The sequence below is a fragment of the Lipomyces doorenjongii genome, assembly GCF_038497915.1.
Source record: "Lipomyces doorenjongii strain NRRL Y-27504 unplaced genomic scaffold V1508scaffold_53, whole genome shotgun sequence".
Taxonomy (NCBI): Eukaryota; Fungi; Ascomycota; class Lipomycetes; order Lipomycetales; family Lipomycetaceae; genus Lipomyces; species Lipomyces doorenjongii.
Window position 1 is genome coordinate 1 of NW_027118120.1, and position 26200 is coordinate 26200.

At 48.2% G+C, this 26200-nt stretch overlaps 12 protein-coding genes across 12 annotated transcripts; 8 read left to right on the forward strand and 4 right to left on the reverse strand.

The window, feature by feature from the left end:
- Positions 1–244: 244 nt before the first annotated feature.
- V1508DRAFT_422811 (nucleotide-diphospho-sugar transferase) lies at positions 245–1928 on the forward strand. Its single transcript, XM_066941068.1, has one exon. It carries the CDS (start codon positions 453–455, stop codon positions 1698–1700), a length of 1248 nt encoding a protein of 415 aa, XP_066794020.1. The 5' UTR covers positions 245–452; the 3' UTR covers positions 1701–1928.
- A 116-nt stretch (positions 1929–2044) lies between these two features.
- V1508DRAFT_390299 (ribosomal protein S5 domain 2-type protein) lies at positions 2045–3851 on the forward strand. Its single transcript, XM_066937917.1, has 2 exons — positions 2045–2273; positions 2318–3851. The coding sequence occupies exon 2, from the start codon at positions 2323–2325 to the stop codon at positions 3715–3717; it is 1395 nt and encodes a 464-aa protein (XP_066794021.1). The 5' UTR covers positions 2045–2273; positions 2318–2322; the 3' UTR covers positions 3718–3851.
- V1508DRAFT_422814 (mitochondrial 37S ribosomal protein uS12m) lies at positions 3714–4586 on the reverse strand. The gene is made up of 4 exons (XM_066941069.1): positions 4192–4586; positions 4060–4138; positions 3949–4005; positions 3714–3896 (listed from the first exon to the last, which is right to left on the reverse strand). The coding sequence occupies exons 1-4, from the start codon at positions 4531–4533 to the stop codon at positions 3874–3876; spliced, it is 501 nt and encodes a 166-aa protein (XP_066794022.1). The 5' UTR covers positions 4534–4586; the 3' UTR covers positions 3714–3873.
- A 124-nt stretch (positions 4587–4710) lies between these two features.
- On the forward strand, positions 4711–7061 carry V1508DRAFT_457269 (uncharacterized protein). Its single transcript, XM_066942677.1, has 7 exons — positions 4711–5056; positions 5137–5157; positions 5258–5370; positions 5451–5643; positions 5704–5811; positions 5865–6380; positions 6433–7061. The coding sequence occupies exons 1-7, from the start codon at positions 5002–5004 to the stop codon at positions 6852–6854; spliced, it is 1428 nt and encodes a 475-aa protein (XP_066794023.1). The 5' UTR covers positions 4711–5001; the 3' UTR covers positions 6855–7061.
- A 261-nt stretch (positions 7062–7322) lies between these two features.
- V1508DRAFT_422824 (60S ribosomal protein uL14) lies at positions 7323–8260 on the forward strand. The gene is made up of 4 exons (XM_066941070.1): positions 7323–7439; positions 7517–7551; positions 7632–7766; positions 7828–8260. The coding sequence occupies exons 1-4, from the start codon at positions 7427–7429 to the stop codon at positions 8062–8064; spliced, it is 420 nt and encodes a 139-aa protein (XP_066794024.1). The 5' UTR covers positions 7323–7426; the 3' UTR covers positions 8065–8260.
- A 666-nt stretch (positions 8261–8926) lies between these two features.
- On the forward strand, positions 8927–10639 carry V1508DRAFT_228479 (voltage-dependent anion channel). The gene is made up of 3 exons (XM_066936300.1): positions 8927–9322; positions 9380–10244; positions 10302–10639. The coding sequence occupies exons 1-3, from the start codon at positions 9243–9245 to the stop codon at positions 10557–10559; spliced, it is 1203 nt and encodes a 400-aa protein (XP_066794025.1). The 5' UTR covers positions 8927–9242; the 3' UTR covers positions 10560–10639.
- A 384-nt stretch (positions 10640–11023) lies between these two features.
- Positions 11024–13891, reverse strand: V1508DRAFT_422831 (histidine-specific methyltransferase). Its single transcript, XM_066941071.1, has one exon. The coding sequence runs from the start codon at positions 13541–13543 to the stop codon at positions 11156–11158; it is 2388 nt and encodes a 795-aa protein (XP_066794026.1). The 5' UTR covers positions 13544–13891; the 3' UTR covers positions 11024–11155.
- A 260-nt stretch (positions 13892–14151) lies between these two features.
- V1508DRAFT_422832 (ETC complex I subunit conserved region-domain-containing protein) lies at positions 14152–14955 on the reverse strand. The gene is made up of 3 exons (XM_066941072.1): positions 14652–14955; positions 14392–14597; positions 14152–14341 (listed from the first exon to the last, which is right to left on the reverse strand). Exons 1-3 carry the CDS (start codon positions 14914–14916, stop codon positions 14282–14284), a joined length of 531 nt encoding a protein of 176 aa, XP_066794027.1. The 5' UTR covers positions 14917–14955; the 3' UTR covers positions 14152–14281.
- A 60-nt stretch (positions 14956–15015) lies between these two features.
- On the forward strand, positions 15016–16270 carry V1508DRAFT_422836 (mitochondrial F1-F0 ATP synthase subunit F of fungi-domain-containing protein). The gene is made up of 6 exons (XM_066941073.1): positions 15016–15200; positions 15376–15482; positions 15592–15643; positions 15707–15733; positions 15795–15825; positions 15885–16270. The coding sequence occupies exons 1-6, from the start codon at positions 15048–15050 to the stop codon at positions 15929–15931; spliced, it is 417 nt and encodes a 138-aa protein (XP_066794028.1). The 5' UTR covers positions 15016–15047; the 3' UTR covers positions 15932–16270.
- An 806-nt stretch (positions 16271–17076) lies between these two features.
- V1508DRAFT_434255 (uncharacterized protein) lies at positions 17077–20912 on the forward strand (the record flags this gene model as incomplete). Its single annotated transcript, XM_066942019.1, has 3 exons — positions 17077–17689; positions 17746–17861; positions 17910–20912. 3 exons carry the CDS (start codon positions 17077–17079, stop codon positions 20910–20912), a joined length of 3732 nt encoding a protein of 1243 aa, XP_066794029.1.
- A 924-nt stretch (positions 20913–21836) lies between these two features.
- On the reverse strand, positions 21837–22863 carry V1508DRAFT_228713 (uncharacterized protein). Its single transcript, XM_066936301.1, has one exon. It carries the CDS (start codon positions 22622–22624, stop codon positions 22142–22144), a length of 483 nt encoding a protein of 160 aa, XP_066794030.1. The 5' UTR covers positions 22625–22863; the 3' UTR covers positions 21837–22141.
- An 850-nt stretch (positions 22864–23713) lies between these two features.
- V1508DRAFT_405820 (uncharacterized protein) lies at positions 23714–26066 on the forward strand (the record flags this gene model as incomplete). Its single annotated transcript, XM_066938723.1, has 2 exons — positions 23714–24118; positions 24309–26066. The coding sequence occupies 2 exons, from the start codon at positions 23714–23716 to the stop codon at positions 26064–26066; spliced, it is 2163 nt and encodes a 720-aa protein (XP_066794031.1).
- Positions 26067–26200: the final 134 nt, after the last annotated feature.

Here is a 26200-nt window from a genome sequence, read left to right on the forward strand (position 1 = left end):
GGCGTTATTCGCAACCCAAACTTTTGCGAATAATTATTCGGGCGAATATTCGCTGCGAATAATATTCGCAATTACGAATATTCGTAACAGCCCTAATAGAAATTTTTTTGAATATTTAATAGGCAAATTGTGTAGGTTTTATCATTCTTGCAATTATTCGTAATCGTGCCCGGGGAGAATGATATTCTGCAGGGAATTGATCTGCAGCAATGCAGGGGAACCGCCGCTCTGCTAGTAAACGCTGGGACTCGCTATTTCAGTCACACAAAAATCATTCCACCTGGATCATCTCCAGTGTCACATTTTTGGCCTGTTGTTGAGAACCGGTTCCCTTGCAAATATCCAGCATTATATGCAGGATCTGGAATTTGATATCAGTAGCTGAATACGGATACTGAGCAGGATAAATTTAGCAAGGGAAGCATCGTTGTTCATCAGATCATTGTCAAACAATGCCTCGCGCATCGACACTCCGAATCGCGCGCCTTGCGGCTCTCGCGTTGGTTCTGATTGTAATTATTTACAAGGTCACAAATCCTTCAAGTTTAACTACGCTGTCGCGCGCAGCAGGTTATCACGAGAAGTTGGCGTCCAGTCCCGGGCCGGAACAAAAGGCGCCAGTGACGTCAGGCGACAAGCCGGCGGCGCCCGCAAAGGAAGAGGTGAAGAGCGAAGAGAAGCCGGCGGTAGACGCTAAAACGCCTGTGGACGAAGGCAAGGATTATATTCGCGCGAATGCCACCTTTGTCACATTGGCTCGGAACCAAGACATTTGGTCGCTTGTGAAGTCTATTCGCCATGTCGAGGACAGGTTTAACCGAAAATACCACTACGACTGGGTCTTCTTGAACGACGACGATTTTGATGATAATTTCAAGGAAATTACGTCGTCGTTGATCAGTGGGAACGTAAAGTACGGCAAAATCCCGAAAGAGCACTGGGGGTATCCGGACTGGATCGATCAGGAGAAGGCAGCTGAGGTCCGCGAGCAGATGAGGCAGAAGCAAATTATTTATGGTGATTCCATTAGTTACCGGCACATGTGTCGGTTCGAGAGCGGTTTCTTTTTCCAGCAGGAGCTCATGAAGGCTTACAAATACTACTGGCGCGTCGAGCCCGATATCATTCTCCACTGCGACGTCGACTACGACGTGTTCAAATATATGGAGAAAAATGGCTACGACTATGGCTTCACGCTTTCGCTCTACGAATACATCGACACTATCCCGACACTCTGGAACTCAGTCAAGAAATTTATAAAGGAGCACCCCGAACACATTGCCGAGAATAACCTCATGAAGTGGCTCTCAGAAGACAATGGCATCACGTATAATAGGTGCCATTTCTGGAGTAACTTTGAAATCGGAAACCTCGACTTTTGGCGTTCTAAAGCTTACGGTGACTTCTTCGAGTTCCTTGACCACGAAGGTGGCTTCTTCTACGAGCGATGGGGCGACGCGCCGGTACATTCAATCGCAGCCGGTCTCTTGTTGCCTAAAGATAAAGTCCACTTCTTCGACGACATCGGATACTGGCACGTCCCGTTCACTAGTTGCCCGACCAACAAGGCAGACAGATTGAAGCTCAAGTGCTCGTGTAACCCAACAGATAACTTCGTCTGGAAGGGATATTCGTGCACACCACGATACTACGACGTTATGGAGATGAAACGTCCGTCGGAGTGGCATCAACAGAGCTAAAACGATGTATTATATGGGGATTGGTTTGGTTGTATACGGTTTGGCTGTATGCTTCAAGGATTTTGATTGTTAACTCGTAACGGATAACATCGGTGTGACTCTTAAGTATAAATTGAATTCGTCAATTCGACATCGTAATTTGACGAACGTCATGCGCCTGTGTCTGTGCAGAGACGAGTTCTGCAGACCAACTGTAGACCACACACTGCACATTATCATTAGAACGGCTACATATTCGAAGATCCGGAATCTCAAGAAAACAGGGGGCCTGTGCGGTGCTTATATGCGTTGCTACTAAATTGGGTCAGAACTTGCAAAAAAATTGATGCCGACTAACGTGACATGGTGCCGTAACCTTAGCGCCGGGATAAATTGTTACAAATTTCGATGCTACGCTCGGATTTGCGCATCGCGTCTATACACATCCAAACACACGCATTGTGTTTTGTTGTAACTCGTTATATATTAGGTTATACATAATACTACTATTAGTACATGACCAGTTCTCACACTTCGTCAACTCAATTGATCAATAACCACGCTCATCCTACGAAATTTCGCTTAAGAGATACTGTGCGTTCACCACTGTCCAGCTTGACTATGACTAACAGAATCAGCTGCAATGACGATTGCTAAACGCTGCTTTTCAGCCCCAGGAAAAGCTCTCGTGGCCGGCGGCTACCTCGTCCTCGATGCAGAGAATTCATCCTTCGTGACTGCGCTCTCGGCCAGAATCTACGCCATTACTTCCTCGCAATTTGTCGACCTCACTCTCCCGACCATCACCGTACTGAGCCCCCAATTCCAAGAAGGAGAATGGAGCTACACCCTCTGTCGGTCACCAGCAACGGGATTCGTGGGCGTGACCACATTGACACCAAATCGTCGAAACCCATTTGTGCAATCCACAATCGCGACGGTCATGAACTACCTCTCAGCCACAGGTATCTTGCAAGCGGCGATACCGTCGTTAACGATTACTATCCTCTCCGACAACGCCTACCATTCACAACCAAGCGACGGGGTCCCGCCTTTTAACAAACACCTGCTCCCAATCGTAGCAGTACCAAAAACCGGGCTAGGATCGTCCGCTGCATTAACGACATCTCTAGTCGCGGCTCTACTGTCGTTTTACGGCGACATGAACCCGGTCGCGTCGGAATCTAAAACGATACTACACAATCTCGCACAGCTAGCCCACTGCAATGCACAAGGCAAAATAGGCTCTGGATTCGACGTCGCATGTGCCGTGTTTGGCTCTATAGTCTACCGCCGTTTCCAACCATCAATTATTTCGTCGTTGCCATCCGCGCCTACTTCTTCCGATGGCGAGACGGAAGCATCGTACCTGTTGTCGTTGACAAATGTTATCAACGCGGATTGGAATGTCGGTACGGGTTCATGTGCGGTTCCGAGACGGTTGAGGTTATTGATGGGTGACGTTACCGGAGGGTCTGAGACACCGGCTATGGTGCAGATGGTTCTACAGTGGCGGAAGGAAGGGGGCGATAGTGCGGCTGCAGTGTGGACTGCGCTAGGGAAAGCTAATGAGAAATTGATTGCGGCCATGATTGGGCTTGGTGAGCAGGCCGTGGGAAAGCCAGAGGAGTATGACGCGTTTGTGGATGAGGTGCTGAAATTTAGTACGATGGGAATTAGGCAGCTTGGGCTTTCGAACGGTGGACGGACAGGGGAGCTGTTCGCGCTGGTAGTAGATGCTATTGTCGAGATTAGAGATAATTTGAGGACTATGACGATTCGATCCGGCGCGCAGATCGAACCGATAGAGCAGACGAGGTTATTGGATGCGTGTAGTACTTTGCCTGGCGTTTTGGGCGGTGTTGTGCCTGGCGCGGGCGGCTACGATGCCATTTGTTTACTCGTTGCTGAGGCTGCTGTTGATGCTATCGCGAAGCACACAGCGGGTGAGTTTGAGAAAGTCAAGTGGTTGGAGCTTAGGGAAGAGGCGAATGGCGTTAGGGAGGAGGATGTCCTTGAGATTGAAAAGTTCCTGTAGAATATTATTGCTAAGGTTAAATTGCATGTGAACCAATTGGTCAGAACTTGTAAGGAAAACAATATATTCTACAAGTAGTTGTTCCGTCAGTACAGTAGCAGTTATATATACAAAATCTAATAGCCTTATCTACCAAAACCTAGCTCACTATGCCGCTCACTTGGATGACGGCTTCTTAGCTGTAACGCGCGTCAGTCACAAATTCCATAGAGCTTGTATGAATCTACTTACTTCCGTACTTCGATCGGGAAGTGGATCTGTTTGGCACTCCACCCAAATCTCGACCACCTGCACGTGTATCAGCTCACCCTCATCATACAATGTAGAATATGAAATACGGACCTCGTACCAAGTGGTATCTCACACCAGGCAAATCTTGAGAACGGCCGCCACGGACGGTAACAACAGAATGCTCCTGAGCCTATACCATGACTATTAGCACAGCCCTCACATCTCCCAAACCAATTCACATACATTATGACCCTCTCCAGAAATATAGGCATAACACATCTTTCCATTCGACAACTTCACTCTCGCAACCTTTCGCTGTGCAGAATTGGGTTTCTTCGGCTTCATAGTCGCAACACGCACAACCACGCCCTTTCGCTGCGGACAGTTATCCAAAGATGGCGACTCCGATTCCTTAACGGGGCGTTTCGGCTTACGTTCGCCCCTGATAACTTGTCGCAGTGTCGAATTCTGAATGGGCGTGCTCATGAAAGACCGGTAACACGATGGCCGTATCGCACGTAGCGACGACGAAAAGACGCCGAGCGAGGCACGGGCGAAAAGAAATTGCCGTATTAGAGTAGTCATTTGAGTAGAATTCGTCCAATACCTTTGACTTACTCAATCGCTGTTCAAAAGGCCCAATTGAGAATTTATATCGACAACAGGTTTCAAGAAGCTTACCCGGATGATTGGTACCAGCCCCACGAATCGCACATTTGGCAACTAATATGGGTCAAGTATGTGAAGTACTTGTAATAAAAGCCCATAGTACGGCTGTATAATGTGCTCCATAATACTATCAAGATGTCAGGCGCTACTTCGCTGTCGCGCCATAGATTCCACCGCGATTGCACGTTTCATGCACCAAGAGCAACTTTCGCTTCGCATTATTGTTAGCGTTCAATTTATTCGGGTTTAGAATTGTTTATATTCTGCAGCTGCTAGGATTTTGTAATTCTACTTGCGTGGAATACTGCTCCGGATCAGTGAGGTGATTGCAGTTGCAAGCGAGACGCCCGCCATTTTCGAAAAGTACACCCACAGTATCTAAAGATGTCGTACCCGGCTGCGCCTTTAGATCCGATAGTTCTGTCCTCTCAGAAGCAAAGTGAGTACCATCCGTCTTGACCGAGCAAGTTTGCGTTTCAGTAAATATATGGGGACATACTAACTGTTGCTTGTATGTAGGAGTCGCGTATTTCTATGATTGTAAGAACCCGTCTCCTTACGGTTTCGCATCCTGCGTCGTCGATGAAATCGAAATATAAGCTGGACTGGAATGTTGGAAGGATTTACTAATGTGTAATAGCCGATGTTGGCAATTATGCGTACGGTGCTGGCCATCCGATGAAACCTCACCGTATAAGGATGGCCCACAGTTTAGTCATGAACTACGGATTATACAAGAAAATGGAGATTTACGTACGTTGATTAATTGCATTAACTGGTGCTGCATCTTTTTACGGATCTTGGCTTGCTAACGTGTAATTAATTTGTACTAGCGCGCAAAGCCAGCCACAAAACAGGAAATGTGTCAATTTCACACCGACGAATATGTCGACTTTTTGTCACGAGTAACGCCCGATAATATGGATATGTTTGCTAAGGAGCAAGTGAAATTCAATGTTGGCGATGATTGTCCCGTGTTTGACGGATTGTTCGAGTTTTGCAGTATCAGTGGTGGCGGTTCAATGGGTAAGAGGATCGTGATGGCCGTCTATGGGTATCGAGTGGTTGACTAACTGCGAACTATAGAGGGCGCGGCTAGACTGAATCGAGGGAAGTGTGATATTGCTATTAATTGGGCTGGTGGCCTGCACCATGCGAAGAAGAGCGAGGCTAGTGGGTTCTGCTATGTGAACGGTAAGTGAACTTGCATTGGCAAGTTCGAGAGTTGAGACCTAATGATTGTTTAGATATTGTGCTTGGCATTCTTGAACTTCTGAGGTACCATCCTCGAGTTGTCTATATTGATATTGATGTTCATCACGGTGACGGTGTCGAGGAGGCCTTTTACACTACAGACAGAGTCATGACCTGCAGTTTCCACAAATACGGCGAATATTTCCCGGGAACTGGTGAGTTGCGTGATATTGGCATTGGAAAAGGCAAGAACTATGCCGTAAACTTCCCATTACGTGATGGTATCGACGATGTCACCTATAAGTCCGTGTTCGAGCCAGTCATTACAGCCATCATGGAGTGGTACCGACCAACTGCCGTCGTCCTCCAATGTGGTGGTGACTCTCTTTCTGGTGATCGTCTCGGATGCTTTAATCTCAGTATGAAAGGCCATGCTAATTGTGTGAGCTTTGTCAAGAGCTTTGGTTTGCCGACTTTGGTTGTTGGTGGGGGTGGTTATACCATGCGAAATGTCGCACGGACGTGGACATATGAGACCGGCTTATTAGTCGGCCAGATTGTTGGACCCGGTATGTACACATGACGTCAGAAATCTTTAGCTGTGCCATTCTGACAATTTAGAAATTCCTTACAACGATTACTACGAATACTATGGTCCTGATTATCAACTTGAGGTCCGCCCGTCTAATATGCAGAACGCCAACAGTAAGGAATACCTGGATCGCATCCGTACAACTGTCTTAGAGAACCTTTCACGTACGAAGTTCGCTCCTAGTGTCCAAATGACTGACGTCCCTCGCGACGCTCCTGAGGAGGAGCCCGAGGAGGATACTGAGGAGAGCAAGGACATGCGCGGTGGTAGCCAGGAAGTTTGGGACTCTAATATTCAGAAGGATGGCGAACTTAGTGATAGTGAGGATGAGGGTGAGGGCGGGCGTCGTGACATTCGGAATTACAAGGACGAGGTTGGCGACACGGTAATGATGGACCTTGATGAGGATGAAGATGATGACGATACACCTGCAGCATCCGGTAAGCCGTAGCTATTGGCGATTGCTGTGCTAAAAGTATGAGCTGTGATTTTGTGTTTGTAATGTAGGAATGGAATACGTGCGTTATTGGTTATTTCTGTATTTTAGATTATTTGTTTGTGTTCCTATTATGATTTGTGAATTTATGGTCGAGCTTTTCCGCAAAATTGGGACACTTTTAAATATCCTACAATCTAGTCGCTCGACAATATACACTGCATGGATATCCTTAGAAAACTGGATGCCACCGTTGCCAAAATCCTTAGTGTCACAATCGAAATCTGGGGAACCGTTTGGGTAAGGGATCCAAATTCCCAAATTCAGGGGTGGAGGAGTCACGATTACTAAAGCTTCTCTAAACCTTAAACCTCAATCGCTGGCTGCTATATAAACCCTAGACTGCGATAATCTAGGGTAAAAAGCAGTCACAAACATAAATATGACAAGTCGCCGGACAATAATGTTTGCTTGACTGGTGAATGTGGACAGCGGTCATAGCACGACAGACGGCCAACCTTGATTTGGATTTTCGTGTCGCTTGCTCCGGTTTGTATTACACGCAAGTTCTGCATATATAGTACAAAATGTCTAAAGCTGGTAAGTATTGATTTATTGTTGCTAGGAGATGGAAGTGTGATTATTTCTGATGAAGATCTGGTACTAATGGAGACTAGGAGCTGGTTCGTCTGGTAACAAGTACAGGATCTCGGTATGTACAATTATTCCCGAAACAGAACGACTATGAAAGAGAATATTGTCCAAGGATGGCATTTCTAATGGTTATGATAGCTCGGTCTTCCAGTCGGCGCGATCCTTAACTGCTGCGATAACTCCGGCGCACGGAACTTGTACATCATCTCTGTGAAGGGTGTCGGCGCGCGATTGAACCGTCTCCCTGCTGCTGGTGTCGGTGACATGGTTATGGTATGTTTTGTGCTCGGATGGAGTGTGCAGTCAGAGTGATGTGCTTACGGAAATTTGTTAGGCCACTGTCAAGAAGGGAAAGCCTGAACTCCGCAAAAAGGTTATGCCCGCCATTGTCGTTCGTCAGTCAAAGCCATGGAGAAGAAAAGACGGTGTTTACTTGTACTTCGAGGACAATGCCGGTGTTATTGTCAACCCCAAGGGTGAGATGAAGGGATCGGCCATCACTGGCCCTGTCGGCAAGGAGTGCGCGGACCTGTGGCCACGTATTGCTAGCAACTCTGGTGTTGTTGTGTAAATTATCGAATTGTTACATTTGGAGGATTAGTCGCGAAACAAAAAATTTGATCATGGGACGGGTTAAAATTTTGTCATATATAGTACACGAATGTCTAATGGAGTTTTACACGTCTATAATATTGTGCTAGTAAATAATGACGAATATATGACGTCTTGCATGGGCTACAGATTTCCATGCTCCTATTTCAGTAAGTATTATTGCTACGCTAATGGAATCCCTTCACATATTCATCTTGCGGATCGGGTGATTTGATCCAAACCAGAAAGGTGTTGGGGATGGTTTGAGTTGTTTCAGAACATGGACGGGAAATGTTGGTGTATTGCGTGAGCCACACGCCAACATTTAGGAGGGAGAGAATGGGATAGTTTAAGAGTCACCAGAAGTTGGAGCCCATACCCTCTTAAGTTGGGGGTGCGGGACGAATCATTATACGAATGTGAAAGTAATTCCAGAAGAGCGACCGTGCCTAATGGTAAGAGACAGAACAAGTACGGTTGTCGGCGAAGTATGTACACGATTATTTGATTTCCGGTTGCATGCATGCGGGTTTGCGCGAAGAAATGAAGGCAATGATAGTGATACAGATAATGCCGATAGCAAAGGTTCCTCCGCTAAGTGTGCAAGTTAGTTCGCATGCCTTCAATAACTCTGGACGAAACCAACGACAGGCGCAATTGTATCCAAGAAACCGAATCTTCGATAGGAAGATATTACGGGACTAGAACAGTAGAACTCACACAAAAGGCCCTCCATGAAGCTGTCTTTTGCCCATAAAGGTCTCGCTGTCTGTGTGGCGCTGGACTCGCTGTGGCTAGGCAAGGTGGGTTGCATTCTAAGCCGCGAGTGCTACTATGATACTAGCCTCCAGGATTTCGGTGCGACAATAATAATGTGGCTATTTGTGGCTCCGTGGCGGTGACGCTTGCAAGGGGAGGTAAGAACGCGTGGCGTGAAAATCGAGGCTGGACCGAGTCCGTGGCTTGTCATGTGGCAGGAATTATCCCTTATGTCCGAAATTTATTTTCGCACCGCCCAAAACTTGCCCGTCGCCACACATTTCAGGGGAGAATATAAACGTGGCGCAACACCCACTGTGGCGTCCGTCATTAATTATTCCTGTTTGCTCCTCTAGTTCTTGCTCACTACAAGATAAACCTATATTGTCGTGAGCAAATATGCAGGAAAAGAGCGAGTTATTAGTGCGCCGGAGCATAACAGAGATATTGCTGTACCGAATAAAGTACTTCTCTCCAGCGTACGCTTGTCCGGCCGATTTGAGCGTCTTCCAGCATACACTAACTTTTTATTGCAGATGGTTTGGCATGGTTATGGGCACCGGCATATCTGGCGCTATCTTGATTGACTACCCTTTTGGTACTGAGTGGCTGAGAGATATCGGCATCGCTTTTTGGGCATTCGCTACTGGTCTTCTAATCCTCTTTTGCATTATGACAATATTACGACATATTCTCTTCCCGGGAACTTTCAAGCAGGTTCTCTTCCATCCGATGCAGTCGATGTTCTTGGGATGCATACCTATGGGCCTTAGTTCTGTTATTGCCGACACTATAGGTATATTCGGCAAGAGAGCAGTCTGGCCATGCTATATCCTCTGGTGGATAGATTTAGCTCTTTCTCTCGCCTGTGCGTGGCTCATCGTTTTCGTCGGATTTGTACGTCACAGCCGCAAACAGCCAGAAGGACTGAACGCGGTCATTCTTCTACCCGTCGTCACACTTGTTGTCAATTCAAGCACTGGCTCACTAATTCTCGAGGAGCTGCCTGAGAACTGGAAACCGCATATGATGGTCATGACCACGTTGGTATGGGGTAACGGCGAAGTTCTGGCTTACGCGTTCACATGTGTGTACGCATGGCGTTTATTAACGGGTAATATGCCTGCTCGTGAAATGATGATCAGTTGTTTCCTACCAATCGGTCCGTTTGGACAAGGGGCATATGGGTTCCTACTCAATTCCCAGAGCCTGCAAGACTACCTCGTGAAGCACGACTATCCTATGCTTTCCCAAGTTCCAGTGCTTAAATACCTTGGTATTATTGTAGCTGTGGTGATGGTTGGATTTGCGACATTTTGGCTGTTCTGTGCTGTTGCGGGGTGTCTGTACTACCGGCCCAAGGTATTTGGCATTACATGGTGGGGTCTCTCTTTCCCTGTGGTATGTATTCGATGTTTATCATAATTTACGACTTGCGGTCTGACGTGAGTAATTCAGGGGACATATGCGCTCGCAACAAATCAGCTTGGAATAGCCTTAAATGCCGATGCTTTCAGGGTGGTCAGCTGTGTGGTCGGCACTACCGTCGTCGTAGTATCATTCGCTCTTTTCATCCCCACATTCTATTTCTCGGTGATTAAGGATGACATTTTCAGGAATTTCGCGATGGAAATGGAGCAGATGCATTCTAAGCAGCAGGCATTAAGCAATACAACTGATGATCTGGGAGCGTCTAGAATAGAAAAGTCTTGCTGACAAAATATTTCCTTGTATATTAGATTGTTAGGGCATTTGCAGGAATGGCGTTTTGATTGGGCTGTGTTTTGCATTGATAGATGTAATATATTTTGTGCCGTTGATATACTTGTGTTGTGCTGTTTAGTAATTGTCAGCTGACATGTCGATTTTCATTAATTATTGCATTTGTCTATGAATATTGGTATGGCTGCACGCCAATGTTGCATATATATGACTAGAGAATGGCCCAGTGTTGCATGGAACCTTTCCAAGAAATGCCATGGAAAATACCCTACAACATGCCTCATGGTGCCTGAAATCACGTCTACGCACCTTCTGTAGGGCTAGAGAACTTCCTGTTGAGCAGGGAGATTGTAGAAGAGACATTTCAGAGTTTTTGTCAGCCACGTGCGCTTGCAGTTAGCAATAGTAATTATCCAACGGTTGCGAAAGCTGGTAGACTGAATAATTATATTTATAATCTCGTACCACCATAAGACTACTCAATACATCAAGCTGTTACAGTTGAGTGTCTCTTAATGGGTCCGAAGTTATACCCATATTTATATTATGCTACACCAAAATACACCTGGAATACACAAGAGAAACCACACTTATAATGCATCTCTGACCAGTCTACCACCGATAAACGCAAACTCATACGCCCGCTGATACCAATTCCTAAAACTCCGCCTGCCAGACACCCTAGGATGCGTTGTCCACGATCCTCCAAGCACGACATTATGCTTTCCGTCAAAGAAATCAGCCGTATACTCTGGATAAAGTCGTCCAGGTACAAATCCTTCATGGCGCGTCAAGACAGTACTCGTCCATTCCCACACACCCATGCTTCCTGGCCCAGCGATCTCAATCTCAGGAGCCAGAGCTGTGGGATGCCAAAACTTGAACGCAATATTCGACTGGGCGATGTCGTATTGGCCGTCGGTTGAGGTACCGTTTGCGGAGTAGTCGTAGATTACGCGGAGTTCTACTTCAGAAGGTAATCGCCATCCGTGTCCTTTCCACTTCCCGTACCCCTGCAAGTCATTGTACGATGCAACGACAGGCCACTGTGCAGGTCCTATCTCGTCAGATATGTCGAAAGCAATAGCTCCGAAAACAGTCTTAACGGTCGGACGAACCACTGTTCCACTCCATGACTGGGGTATATACTGACTTCCAATCTCACGCAAATACGCTAGATAATCCGCATTGGTGATCAACTTGCGACTGACTTCCAATTTGCCAGAAACTGAGGAGATACTAGGAGGCTTTTCGTTATCCCAACCAAACTCATGCGCACTGACAGGCTCGACAATATCATCCTGGTCTTCGGAGTCCATCATACCAAGTTCGATATCATGTAATTCAATCGTAGTCCGATCCGGGAAGCTGCATGGCCGTCCGCCAATGCCAAAAACCATCGAAGCGGGAACTGGAGGAGGAATTGTTGTGCCGGATTGCAAGAGCATGTACAACAACGTCTCGAGATGCATCGACTCATGCTCAAATCCCATCCATATTGCCCTCCAACCACGTCTAGTCAACGTCGGAATTGAATACATCCTTTTTATCCTGTCACGTACATTGCCTTTGTATTTCATGATTGCATCAGGAGAAGGCCAAGTCTGCGGAGTTTCAGAATGCCAATGAACATGAGATGGATCATCCAGATCAGGGTCGATGCCTCGCGCGAAAATGCCATGGAAGTATACCGGCTCAAGAGGACGTAGCTCGGGGACTGCTTCTGTGAGCTTTATATCGAAGAACGTTGGTACGTGGCCGCGGTAAAAAGCACATTCGTTACGGACGGGGATCGGCTTCTCTTGTAACATTGCGTCTGGCATCATAGACTCCGATACCAAATCCCAGGACTTCCATAGTTCCTCCCAACTTTCCAAGTTGGGCACATGACTTGAATCGAGGCCAGATATGAAAAAATTAAATGGCGGGACATGTAGTAAATGAAGATCGTACATTCCAGCTGCATCTGTCCAGCGCTGGACCGGGAAGAGGCCACAGCGGTCAAAGAGGACTGCTGCCTCACGCGGACTGTATTTCCAGCTCTGTTCAACCAGAATGCGCCTGCCCGCAGGAAAATACCCTGATTCGTTTCCGACAATGCCACGAATGTCGACGTCGCGTTGCGCAGTGTAGAATGCTTCGTGGTAACCGCCACGTTTATGGTATATGCCTTCGTACTCCCAATCTTCAAGTCGGAATGCTTGGTCAAGGTGTCGATTGGCATGATGGAGTCCGTTTAAAATGAACTTCCGCGTAATACCAGTATCATCGTTATATGCTCTCCAAACGATGTCGGGATCGTTGCGTCTGTCAATGCCGATGACAAACATGTCACCTGGCAGGAGTGACTCTTTGACAAACTGTGAGAGAAACGACGCAGCGTCGTCTCTGCTTAGATTCCCGATCGAAGATCCGAGCCACAACACAACAAGGTGACCGGGCGACCTTGACCTTGCGCGCGCAAGCCATTTTCTTCCGTCGTCATATGTCCCATGTAGACCAATGACTGACACATATTTCAACCCGCTATCGAGGCCGTTTATTGCTTTCTTGAGCTCGGACGATGACAGATCAAGAGCGTAATAGCTTGTCTTCTTCCGCAGGCGCTCTAGGGCATAGAGAAGTAGCCGGGTCTTAACAAGACTACCGCATCCGAGTTCAACTACCGTGGAGTTGTCTGGAAGAGAGGCAGCCAAATCTTTCGCGTGCTGGGTGAGGATCGAGATCTCGCTCACGGTGGGATAGTAGCACTCTAGTCGCGTAATAGCATCGAATAGCTGGAGTCCTTGCGCGTCATATAGAATATAAGTCGGTATTGTCGGCGGAGACGACCGGAGGCCATCTAGAATGTCTTTCCTCACCGGATCCTCTGCGCTCGCGTGCTTCTTGGAACGAATATCGATGATTCGACGGGTATCTGCAGTCCATTCTTTTGGCCTTCGAAGGCCTCCGGTTGCTATTGCGGGATGTTCAAGCATGATGGTGTCAATTGCGTTGAGAATGTCGCCATCAGCAACTGCGAGGAGACACCTTTAAGTGACATTTGTGTGCTGTGGCAAGGGGTACAGTTATTGGCATTCTGACTGACTCGGTCGGACGGCTGATCATGGCCATCATAGTCCTAGTGACGCGTGATGACAGCGCGCGTGATGACGATCGCGGATGAGTTGGCGAGTGATGACTGCGTCTGGGCACGATCGGGAAACAAAGAACAAAACAACATAGAAATTTCCCAGTCAAGAATTTCGTGTATTTTATTGTTTCTCGATTGAGATGCGTTGGCAGTGCAAGACTATCATACCAACGCTGTGACAGATTAGAGTTGCCCAAAAAGTGTCTTTTACTCTAGTTCTACATTACAACCGGCGAGGGGGCCAAAATGACTAGTGCCGATTTGCTCCGAGCGAACCATACTAATAATGTTGGTCTGTTCAGATATTAGGTTGCTTTGCCAGCTGCGGTGATGCTAACAAATAATATGTTTTGGTTTCGGCATGTGATCACATTGTTTTGCTTGAACACCTAACATCAAGGTCCAGTTCTTCCAATTTCAAATATATCGGAGACCTTTGCACAGATTGGTACAGTTTGACCGTAATTTCAATGTAATGATGTATTGCCCAAACTATACTGCCATAATTAACAGAAGCAACCTCCCACATATCTGGACTACCAACAACCCCTTTCTATGCGCCTACTCAGTATTCTGTAGTTCTTTACTTCGTTCGAATGTGTTTCAAAGGACCAGGGCTGTGCAAGAAGTTGGTAGCGTATTGCTATAAGGATTAGACCATGCTCAGTCCAAGATTACTCTCTAGCTTCTCACCTTTGGTCGAAAGTCGCGCTTGTGGGGCTCCTGGATATAGTAGTCCCAGCCCTGGTTGGTTGCAAATCTGATCGCATCGTCTTTTGACTTGAACTTCACCCCAGTCGCCTGCATGTAATCGCCACTGCTCGGCCAGCCCATCATATCGTTCTCCCATCTGTTCGATTTCTGATCAATGTCCCAATCCAATCTCCATAGCTTGGTCTCTGCACATATATGTTATTATAGCTCCCACATGCCATGGAACGAGTTCAACTTACCCCGTGTGCCACTCTGCATGGCAGTCTTCGCGTGCTGATAGATACGAACAATTCGCTTCGTCGAGAGCTCCTCGGGAGCGCCACTAATAATATCGTAGCGCTTCAAGGGTTCCGGCTCCACGGGTGTCTTCGTCTCAGGACTAGTTGGAATGGTAGTAGATGAGTTATATCGCACCAACAACAGGTTTGCCGGACGCGCGGCAGTCACTATTGACCGTCGAGTAGTCACCCGTGCAAGACTCATGGCGGGATGTAAACTGACCATCGTTATTTGGTTACAGATGTCATTCAATCTCTGAAATCCTCCAAGGTTGGAGATGAAGCACGAATCTCTGCGGCGTGGTTGGTGGATACATCTACGATACGCTTGTGCGCTTACGCCGCAACAGCAAAAATATGGTGGCACGATGGGTCGGAAAGAACTTCGCCCTCCACTCTAATTTCATCAAACACCATCTCCGCTCATTCCGCAGCAACCCGACCACAATGTCGTTCATCATCAAGCGTCAGCTGTCGACCCTTATCCCGCCGAAGATCGCCTCGGCTTCGGTACGTGTCATCTTCTTGCTGCCTCTAGTTCAATTGCAGTCCACAAACGTCCGCACTGGTTGCCCCCTGTGTTGCCACGATGATCCAAGTGAGAGATGGCACAGTGGCATCAGCAGCGAATTGAGCAACTAGAGTCATGGATAAATATGGTGCTAATATTTTTTTGTATATGTAGAACCTTGGTGCCGCTCCTGGTGCAAAGCGTCTCGCCAGCGTCGTCGGCTTCTACAAGGCTCTTCCCCGCGGTCCGGCTCCTGCTCCAGTCCGCAAGGGTCTTCTTGGGTAAGGCCACAATTTATTTACGAATCGAAATATGTAACCTCGATTGGACGACGCGTAGAGGTGGATTTAGGATGATTAGTGCGATTGGTTACTTACTGTCTGGATATAGCAAGTACACTGCTAAGTACTTTGACGGCGACAACGCATCTGGTGTCCCTTTGGTATGTTTCCTCCCTGGCGGTTGTTACTAATGGGGTACAATTGGATTAACTAACAATATATAGGTTCACTTGATCGTCACAGTCTTCCTTGTATGATTAATTTGGCTTAGAAATGATTGTACATTTTGCGGGACTAACATTTTCGTGCCAGATCTCCTATACTCTCGACTACAACCTTCACTGTATGCGTTCTCTTTGTTTGATGGTGTCATATGCGCTGCTTGTACTAACAGAATATCAGTGAAACACCACAAGAAGGGCGCTGAGCATGAAGAAGCTCACCATTAGATGATTTAATTTGCGATGGGTGTTACGCAATGCAGTTGGGAAGAGTTCTTATTGATAGTTTACAAGTTGTGTCGGATATGTAGATGATAATGCATAGAATGTAATGGCAATTTAAAGAGTCCGTTTACAATGTACAGCGTGCTTTCACGTTCATTATTCTCATGGCGCCAGTACGTATTGGTGACCCAAACCTCCAAGCGATATTTTATCAACATTTTGGAATTGATTTTTATTTGAATGTAATAATTTTGAATAATGCAACCGGTGTCTGCGGCGTAGCCTGGTGGAAGCCATAGTAAAGCTAACCGTCACGCTAATTATCGAGTGCCGACATCCCACAGAAATTTCTGTCTTCCGTTGCCATCACCGAACCCATCATCGACGGACCCCACTCCAAGGGCGATTTTGCCCCAGCCTTCCACAACCTATTCTATTTTCTCTACATTTCCGGTTAAAAACTGCACTTGTCCAAGGACGTGTGACGGACGACTTGAGGGTTGTATAAGTACGCTTCGATTTATTCCTTTTTGCGCTGGCCGGCGGCCCTCCGCACAGTTGAAGCTACACTTTTACCGGTAAGTTTTTCTCTTTGGCTTAACGGATTGATTCCGTCCAAGTTTGATTCTGGAGAGGATTGGGAGGTTACGATCTACGGATGGAACACAGAAATATACTTGGAAATGGACAACTGTGTATGATTCGAAGCATGACATGTGCCGTTAATTGCGCCACACTTTTCTATTCCCCGCGCCGCCGCTGCAAATAAGTAAAAATCATTTTTTCAAAAGTCGGAACGTTATGATATACTCAATACTTGCCTCAATTAACTGGATCGACTATTTGTGCGCTGGTACTCGTTACGAACTTGGGTTTTCCGCAAGCACTTGCCGGTCGTTGGACAGAATTACAGTAATAATTACTTATATCAATTGGCTCGAGGTCGTACAGTGCTTTGTTATAAGTTTACTCTGATTGAAGTTTCTTTTCGATACGATCAGATGGTCCTGTTACTAGAATTAGTAAGGAGTCGATAGTCGTCATCAAGACTAATATTACAGTTGCAAATTAAATAGATCGTGGCCCTTCTGATTGACCTCTCCAGTTTGGAAGTGTCGGCGCTGACGATTTTATTCGGATATAGGATTATGGATGGAAATGATTCATCGGAGCCTCAGAACGCAGAACCACCAGGTTATCCGTCGTCGTCCTCCGCGGCGGGATCAGCGCTCACTGATCCCGGCGGAGCAGCGACAGATGAATTTAAACAGCTCGTGGACAACATCGCCAACGGTTCTGTGGATATAGGCGATCAACATTCTCGTACAGATGAACTGCTCTCAGCGACGGCTTCAACCCCCAGCTCGGAAGCCAACGGTAACGCAAGTGACCAAGGTTTAGTGGCATCAAAGACAACAGGCACACCAGGGACTACGAAATCGGCGCCGACTGCAAAAAGGTCATTCAAACCACAGTCTCTAAACGGCATTTTTCGACAGCTACAGGCAACGTCCGTTGCGGTTAAGGCGTCGTCAGAAAAGTCAACGACATCATCGATACCACACCAGTCGTCACAAACCAATCTCAATGCGGCCAGACTGCGTATGACTCCCAAACTATCCACGTCCGCTGGTGCTTTCACACTTGCTCCTCTACGGCGAGATCTATCAATATCTCCGAGGCCAGGGAGTGCTGGTTTACAATCCGGCCAGGGATCTACTCCTCGGACGACCACTCAACATGTGTGGAATAAGGGACAAGGTACATATTGTACCAATCACAATATCGTGTACGGAACACGGCTGACTTACTTTTAGTGCCACCTGCAGGACAGAAATCTCATAAAGAATTCTCAGAAGAGGAATTGAAGAAACTGGGTATTCATTTGACCGAGAGTATAGCTGCGGAGAGCAAAGAGACGAAATGGGCTGATGTAGGTCACAATTCTCATCCACGTGAAAGAATGTATTAACAGATTTAGGATGACGATGACGATGACTGGGGTGATACAATTGAATTCGGTGACGGCACAAAAGTTGTTCTATCTCATGATCATGAGTCTCCGAGCTTGAGTAAGGAGGACATTGCCCAACAGCTACAGGAAATTGCACAATCGGAAGAGGCAAGCCAAGTAGAGCCAGCCGTATCGCCACGTATGCCTGCACAGGTCACGAACGAGTCATCGCATCAACTGGCGACACAGCCTCCTACACATTCCCCCTGGGCTCCAATACCGCACGTCCAGCCATCGTTACTACTGACCAAGATGGCCGACAGCGAGAAAAGTGAATCGCACCACAACATACACAGTCGAGAAGCGCCACATGTCGGTTCAAACTTTTCCCGACATGAGGAACCTGGAAGACAGAATTACCATCACCATGCTCCTGATCATGATGTTCCACCGTACGGATCTCAAGATGTACGGAACCAGCCAATAGTCTTACCGCGAGATCGATTTTCGGATATGGATTTCGACCGTTCATATGGCCCACGGTCATCTGGACAAGGCGGTGAGCTTTTTAACGATAGGTCAGGACAGATGGAGTCCGTGCGGAGGCGGTCTTTCAATTCTAGGCGGCCACCGCCACCGCAGCAAAAGGTCATGGGTATCATGGCACGGACTGGACGGCAGGAATGCACACTCGATGACCGTGACCCACTGGCTAGGCGAGGATCGTCTAGTGTTAGTAGTAGTGGTCGCAGGAGATCATCTCTTTCTCGACCCAGCGAGGATGAAGTCTCCGTTGCAAGCGGCAGAACTCCATCCGATGACCAAGGGTCGCAGCCACGATCAGCTGGACAGTCGCCGTCAATGGCATTCAGTCAGATGCATCATGGTGATAGCGATTACGAGCCAGGACGACGACCGCCTTATATCACGGCTCAGCAGGAGCTAATTATGAAACACTCGATAGAAAATGCTAGGAAACGTAAAGAGGAGGAGCAGAGGCGTGAACAGGAGCGCCTTGAAACTGCTCGGAAACGAGCCGAGGAGATCGTTCGAAAGAAGCATCAAGAGCAAGAGCGGCGTCAACGGGAACAGCAGAAAGAAGAAGAGCCACCTTCGCAGCAGCAGCAGCTATCACGCCACGAAGAGCAGCCGCAGCAGACGTCACCCCAGTCCCAGAAACGACAAGAATCTCAGCCAAAACCGATAATTGAGAACAATGACATTGCAGTTGCATCATCCCCGGAAGTCGAGCACGCGGATTCAGTTCGGAGTGTAGTTACCGTCGACGCTGCAAAGAGTAGGCGGAAACGATCATCTGCTTCCTCCGATGGTGCAGAAGGCATGGACGCATCGGTTACTGCGGCCATCGAGTTTCTTATATCCGAACCCGCTGCAGGTCAATCACCACCTGTCTCGAGAGCTATCACTAAGCCGACTGCTCCGCAGGGAGCGCCTAGCAGTGGATGGGATAATGCTCGAAGTGTTATGAGTAGGGGAGGATCTTGGAGTCGCAATGGTTTGAACGATGGATCGCGGGGGCCGCCGTACGTGCGGACCTTGGTGAATGGAAACGACAATGTTTGGGGACCAGTCGGCAGTAGGAGTCGGTATCCGGCTATTGATGGTGTTGGAAATGGTGCAGTTGATGCACACTCATTCCTCTCAGGACCGGGCAATGTGCCGAACGCGCCAGCAGACTGGGGTGCAAAACCGAACACGCCAGCACAACTCTCGGAAAATTGGAGAAGACCGTTCGCGCCGCAGAAGGATTCCACCGCACGTGCACCTGCTCCTTCGGCTCCAGTGGGCCCACCTGGCTCATCGTCAGCGATCCACGCTCCAGTCGGAACTCCGATTTCATCTCCTGTAAAGGGTAATGGATCTGTTAGCCAGTCGTCTCCATCCAGCAATTTGTCGTACGAAGGCAAGCCGAATGACGATGGCTTGGGGTTATCAGGAACCGGCGTACCGTCAGCTTCGTCTGCCTCGTCATCACGGTTACTATCACGATTCTTCCCATCCGGCATGCCGCATCGCGCCGATTCGATTGGGGCACAATTGAGCTCGTCCGCAACTATCGGAACAATGTTGACTGGGTTAACCGATGAGATGGAGAGTAATAGGCATATGGCGGACCAGGATGAGCGAGTGATGGATAATTATTTGTTGCTGTCACAGTCTGTTCACAGTTTATCAGATGATTCAAGTAGTTTGCGGCCAAAAGTTCATCTGCCGCCGGTTTCACCGAAAGTCAGGCTCCCACCGGCCGAACCAGATACGAGATCGAACAACGCGAACTACGTGGCAGTGTATTCACCGGAGATAGCCGGTTCACAATCTTTCAGTCCCAACTTAGGTAGCGGAACGATCGACAATGACATGAGAGACCAGAATGGCGGGGCAACTGCGTCCGGTCTGGGGTATTTTGGCGGCAAAGTTCCGTCGATTGGTGCTATAGAAGCGGTACAGTCTCGAATCGCAATGACACTCGGAGCGCATGCCGATGGCGGGAAGCTGTTAGGAAGCAAACAACAGTCACCAACGTCGTCTCCTGTGTTGTCGCAGCCACAGATAGTGCTGTCGCCGATACGGAAGCCGACAACAATTTTGCTGCCACCGAAATTGGCTGTCACGAGTGTCGAACCGCTTGAAATACAGCCTGGTGACGACGACGGGACACAGTATCAGATCAATCTTGCAGAGTATCCACAGTCCTATACACTCTACCTACCGAAAAAATCTATGCTGGATTCCTTCCAACTCACAAAGAAGATTCCAGGTAACTTTGTTGGAGCGATTTCCGCGGCAGTGTCTTCTGCTTCGCCAGCATCGAATCCGTTTAACCCTCAACGACGAGGAGGCGGCAGCAGTGCGTACAAGATCATGCTCCCTGGTCTACATGAACACATTCTAATCCCGGTCAATATGTCTGGAGCAGCAATTGGCGGAACGGGTTCTCATTATAGTAGCCGACGCGGCGGCGAATCGCGCGAATGGAGTCGTCGAGGAGGGCCGTCCAAGCATTCCTAATAGGAATAATTACAGTCACAGTTACATTTCAAGAATGTAAATTTTACTTGTTACCACAGTCTGCAGTTTTGCGTGATTGATATTTCGTGCACATTATTTTATTTTATTTTTTATTTACTACAGTTTGAGCCAGGATTTTGTAAGGTTGATGTTGTTGGCACTGCTGTGATATTAAAAGACTGATGAAGCTATGCGTTGTCTGTTTGTATTAATTAATAGTGTAATAGCGTGAGATATCAGTGGATGTAATACATTATACAGCAGTTGACGCAATTAACCAAGAGAGTAAGCGCAATTGAGTACTAGGAAATAATGTGTACTTGGGAGCTGCAACAACTAATTAGTGCCAAGTGCAGTAAAAGTACGATCTGCTCCCATCAGGTATCCCCAAAGTTAGCCCATTCGAATGTAGTTGATTTCGTATATCCCTGCTTTAACTTGTGGGTCGGTCGGGTTCGGGCTACATGTCTCGACTATGGAATGTGGTAGGACTGTTCCGAATAACCGTTTATGCGAATATTATTCGCAGACTTTCCACGGAACGAATAATTGAGCGAATATATTCGCCGAATATTCGTTATTCGCTGCAATTATTCGCTCAAATTTACTGCTTCAAATAAGTCTCTACGACTTCACAATACTAATAATCGAGAAATAAAAGCCGTTTTGGTCGAAAAATGCCGCTTGAGTGAGTTCAAGTTCATTTACATGGTATCTGCTAGTAACGATGCACAAAATCTAGTATTACTGCCATTGCACTGGCGATGGTATACAGATAATATAAATATAATAGGACGGAGTATATATACTCAGCAGAGCTACTATTTACTCACGCACTCAAAAAATATCATTAAGCTATAAGGTATTATTACTAATCGGTAAATACCATTGGGGCAGGCTACTGCCTGTACACGTCATGCATTAGCATCGACATCCAGATCGTTCTGCCTGCATTGAATATCTCCGTACGTCTCCTCCTGAGTTGAATAACCTCTACTGAGACTTCAGAGGCTGGAATTGCTAAGGAGTCCGGAGAAGCAGCGGCCACTTGAGGGAAATCACGCTTATTAACCCTCCACCATTGGCATAACCAATTAGGACCATCCATTCCTCGGTATTGGCATCAAGACAGGGACTATCACGGTAACGATCGTATCGGAGGTGGCAGGCTTATCCAATAGCTTCAGTCTTCGAAACATCCGAGTTCCGCCGGCTTTCTTACTGTTCTCTTATACAGATTGTACTGGCAAAGATCTCGGTCCATTATCAAGCGGATTAAGATGCCCGTGCCTCGTGGATCCAGGATCAATGCTGTATAGCAGTGTCAGACACGTGTCAGACACGTCCATAAAAGTATAGTACTTCTTAAACTTCTTGATTCCTTCCTTCACAGCAGAAGCAATATCGATATCGAGACCACTGAACTCTTCTTTCTGCTTTGAAGCTTCCTCTAGCAAATCATGGAGATCATAGTACACAGACATCGTAAGACTTATCTGAGGCTTTGTCAGATATTGATAGAGTAAGCTCATTGAACTATAAGAGAACAGTATAAATCTGCCGCAGTCTTGTCGAATCTGCGTCGGTGAAGCGAGGAAAGCTGATATATCATCGACTTGGGGTTGTGCAGCGAGAGTATCATCCAGCGTGGCGAAGGTGGAATTCCACTGCGTATCAACATCATATTCAATGAATGCCAAAGTCGCCAGCATAGATATTTATGGGTTACAAAGAGCATATTAATAAATCCTCTTCCGCCATCCTTGCTAAACCTCAAATCCTATTATTAATAGCGTTAAATTAATTTCGGTATTTATCTTTGCGCTATATCGCCAAATGGGCATAAAAATAGGCGATAATACCGCTAGGCTTTTCTGGCTAGCGATACGATATGCGATATGGCAAACCCCGGCGATATCGTATTGTGTCCAGCCCTAAAGAATACTGATTAAAGCTAAATTATATTGGTCATACTGTTCGTTGATTGACTTCAAATACTGGTCGGTGCCGCTTACCGCGTATCCCGACTCGGACAAGGTCATCACCATCACTACTATGATGCAGGAACCTAACATCCTTAGCGCATGCTTGTCACAATACAAATAAATTATGATCAAATGGCAATTGCAGCTATCACATGCAAGGATGTTAGTGCTATGTAGAATTAGGTCCGAGATTGAAGAGCCGGAGCGATCCTTGACCGTGGAACGCCTGTTTTTGTGGTTTACTATTTCACCACCTGTTGTGGACCTTAGATAGACAATTCTGGGGAGAAATATACCCAGAAGTATACTTGGTCAAAACGGCTTGCGGGGCGGCGGGGAGCGTGGGGCGCGGGGCCCCTTCGTTTTTTGGCGGCTGCTTGCTGACACAAGGTACGAAAAATATACGGCAGTGGGAGCATACGGACAGGATCCCACATACTGTACGTAGTAATAGGCTGTAAGACGAAGGCCCTGATTGCGGCATTGCACAGCCAGCGCGCAACCAATGCCTGTAGCCGGCGTATTTTGGGCTCTAGTTGGCGAAGTCCGATTGCCAGGGCAACAGGGGGTGGTACAGAAATCCATCTGCACGTTGTGCACCAAAATAGCATTCTCACGCCACGGAAGCGTGCGGGGTATCGCTGATGGCATTCTTCTGTCTAGTAAGCCTCTCCACGAATACGGCTTCTCCACTTTCACTCGCCATTTTCTGATTGCTGATTACCGTCTCCTCTTGAACACTAACGTCGTCGTAACCACAACACTCGCTCCCGGCTCAAGAACGCTCTAACTACTGAGCACTGAGCAGGGGGCATGATGCAGGCCATGCAGTCCGTCATCTCCCTCGGTCCGCCACCAGGTCCTCCGGGCCGCTCCAGCGCCCCTTCGGACGGACCTCACCGTAATTCTGCCGTCCAGCAGACGGCCCCGCCAGGTCAGCCAGATTCGCCCAATGCGATCGCGATCACGACCGCGCCAGATGCAAACGTGCCTCGACGAAGGCAGGCCAACGGCAGCAGCACAGCTGCCGGCCAGAGCCAGCAATTACCGACCCAGAATCACCCAGACAGACGGTATAAGTGCTCCTTCTGTGCCCGCGCATTCTCCCGGTCAGAGCACAAAAATAGACACGAGCGATCCCGTGAGTATCAGGGTGCAGTTGTCATCTTGACCTGGCTGACCCATTTGACAATGTGCAGACACCAAAGAACGGCCGTTCAAGTGCGATAAATGCAAATCCACTTTTGTACGTCGAGATTTGCTGCTGCGGCATGTCCGCACTGTCCACGCGAAAGCTGGAGGAGCAACGAACTCGAAAAGCGCGCCCACTTCTCCCACGTCAGAACGCAAAGCTGAGAACGAGACGATCCCCGTGGCTGCCGTTGTGCAGCCGCCACCAATACCGGTGCAGCCGCCAATTGTCGGCCAGGCCGACGACGTACCACTACAGTCGCAGTATCACCATCAACAGAGTGCTTCGCACCAGCATCACACAAATCCCGAAATCAGCGCGGCAATGCTGATGACACGACTCGGCGCCCCACCGGCGACATGGAACGGCAAGATCGAAGAAGATGACTTCGAGCCGGTCCAACAAGAGTCCGAGGTCGAGTACGATGACGACGATGATGATGACGACGACGGTGACGATGAACAGTCACGGGAATCTGGCACGTCGTCTGATTCGTCTCAAAACCCGGCCTCTCTCAGGAGATTACTTCGAGAGACATTGCTGATACTCGATCCGTCCGGGAACATTCTACGGGACACTCCTCTGCCGACACATCGGGACCTGTCGTACCATCTCACAACGTACATTGCTGCGCACCATCCATTCCATCCATTCGTCCACCTGCCCACCTTTTCCCCACACAATACTCCGCGGCCGCTATTACTTGCGATACTATCTCTGGGAGCTCTGCCGACCAATAAAGAACTAGCGTCGCGTCTACATGTCGCGTCGAAAATGATGGTCAACTCCCGCATCGACACCGACGGTTTCACATCTCGCTCTGCTCCGCTATGGGTCACACAGACGGTCCTACTCAATACGGCATTTGCCGCCTGGTCAGGCGACCCACGCGGGCTGGAGTTTGCATGCTCCGTCAAATCATTCCTGGCGAACCTGGCGTCCGGCGTGCGTTACGAGCTTCTCCGCCGGACGCCAAAACCACCCATCACGAATTCCGCGTCCGAAGATGATGAGTGGATCAAGCTTGAAGCCATGCGTCGGACTTACTTCGCTGTGTATGTCTTCTTTGGCGGGCTGACGGCGTTCTTCAACTTCCCACCTGCAATACCCAACAGCGAACCTGGGGTGGTTACATTACCGTGCGAGGAGGAAGTGTGGAATGGCACGACACCACTCCCGCCTGCGCCAGCCGTGACGTTCAGAGTCGGGATGGACTATGTGTTGAAAGGACAACACATGCGGTGTTCTTCATTTGCCAAGCGCATTTTGGCGACCGGAATGTTCCTCGAGTGTTGGGCGGCTCGGAGTGGTGGACTGTTATTCGCTGCTCGGACTGATCAACTCGAAGGGGTCCTGTCGTCGTTTGTGCGGGTTATTCACGCGGACATTGTCGGGTGCTTAAACCGGGCTTCGGAGGCGACTTGGAAGCTTGCGCGGATGCGCGTTGTCGGACTTGATTTGAGCACTGTCGAAGAAGTTCTTCGGTATCACGATGTCGGCGAGATCGTGCACGCCGTGCGCGGGTGCGCAGCGCGAATGGCGCGGACGGGCGAGACGCTTGTGGTGGCGGCGGAGGTTGCGATGGACGTCTTGTTCGGCGTCAACCAGGAAGATAGGACCGGCGGGATCGAGGACGTCGTCGTTGGGTGGGAATGCGCGCTGTACCTGATGATGTGGTTGCGGCGTGTGGAGCGCGACATGTCGATCCTCGCGGGGGACAAAGTTCTATACTACCGCGCCCCAGACGAACGTGAGCTGGACGTGTTGCAACGGTTGCGGGCCGTGCAGGAGCACGAGCTGCATGGGAATGGCATTGTGGATATCGAAGGAGGCGAAGATCGACTGTCGGTATTTATAGGATGGTGGTGGGCGCGGTATGGGGCGCGCGGTGTCGGTGGTGGATGGGGTATCAGGTCTGTGCTACGAGAAGCGATTGGGGTGTATGCGGAGATTGTTAGAGCGGAAATAGTCGTGTAGGGTAGTTGATTGCTTTACGTTTTATGTCAAATATTTGAGGGTATCCAAAATGGGTCTGCGGAATGTTTGGTTTTTGCATGGCGTCATATGATCAATATTTGTTAATTTGTTTTACTATGTTTCTGTCTTTTACA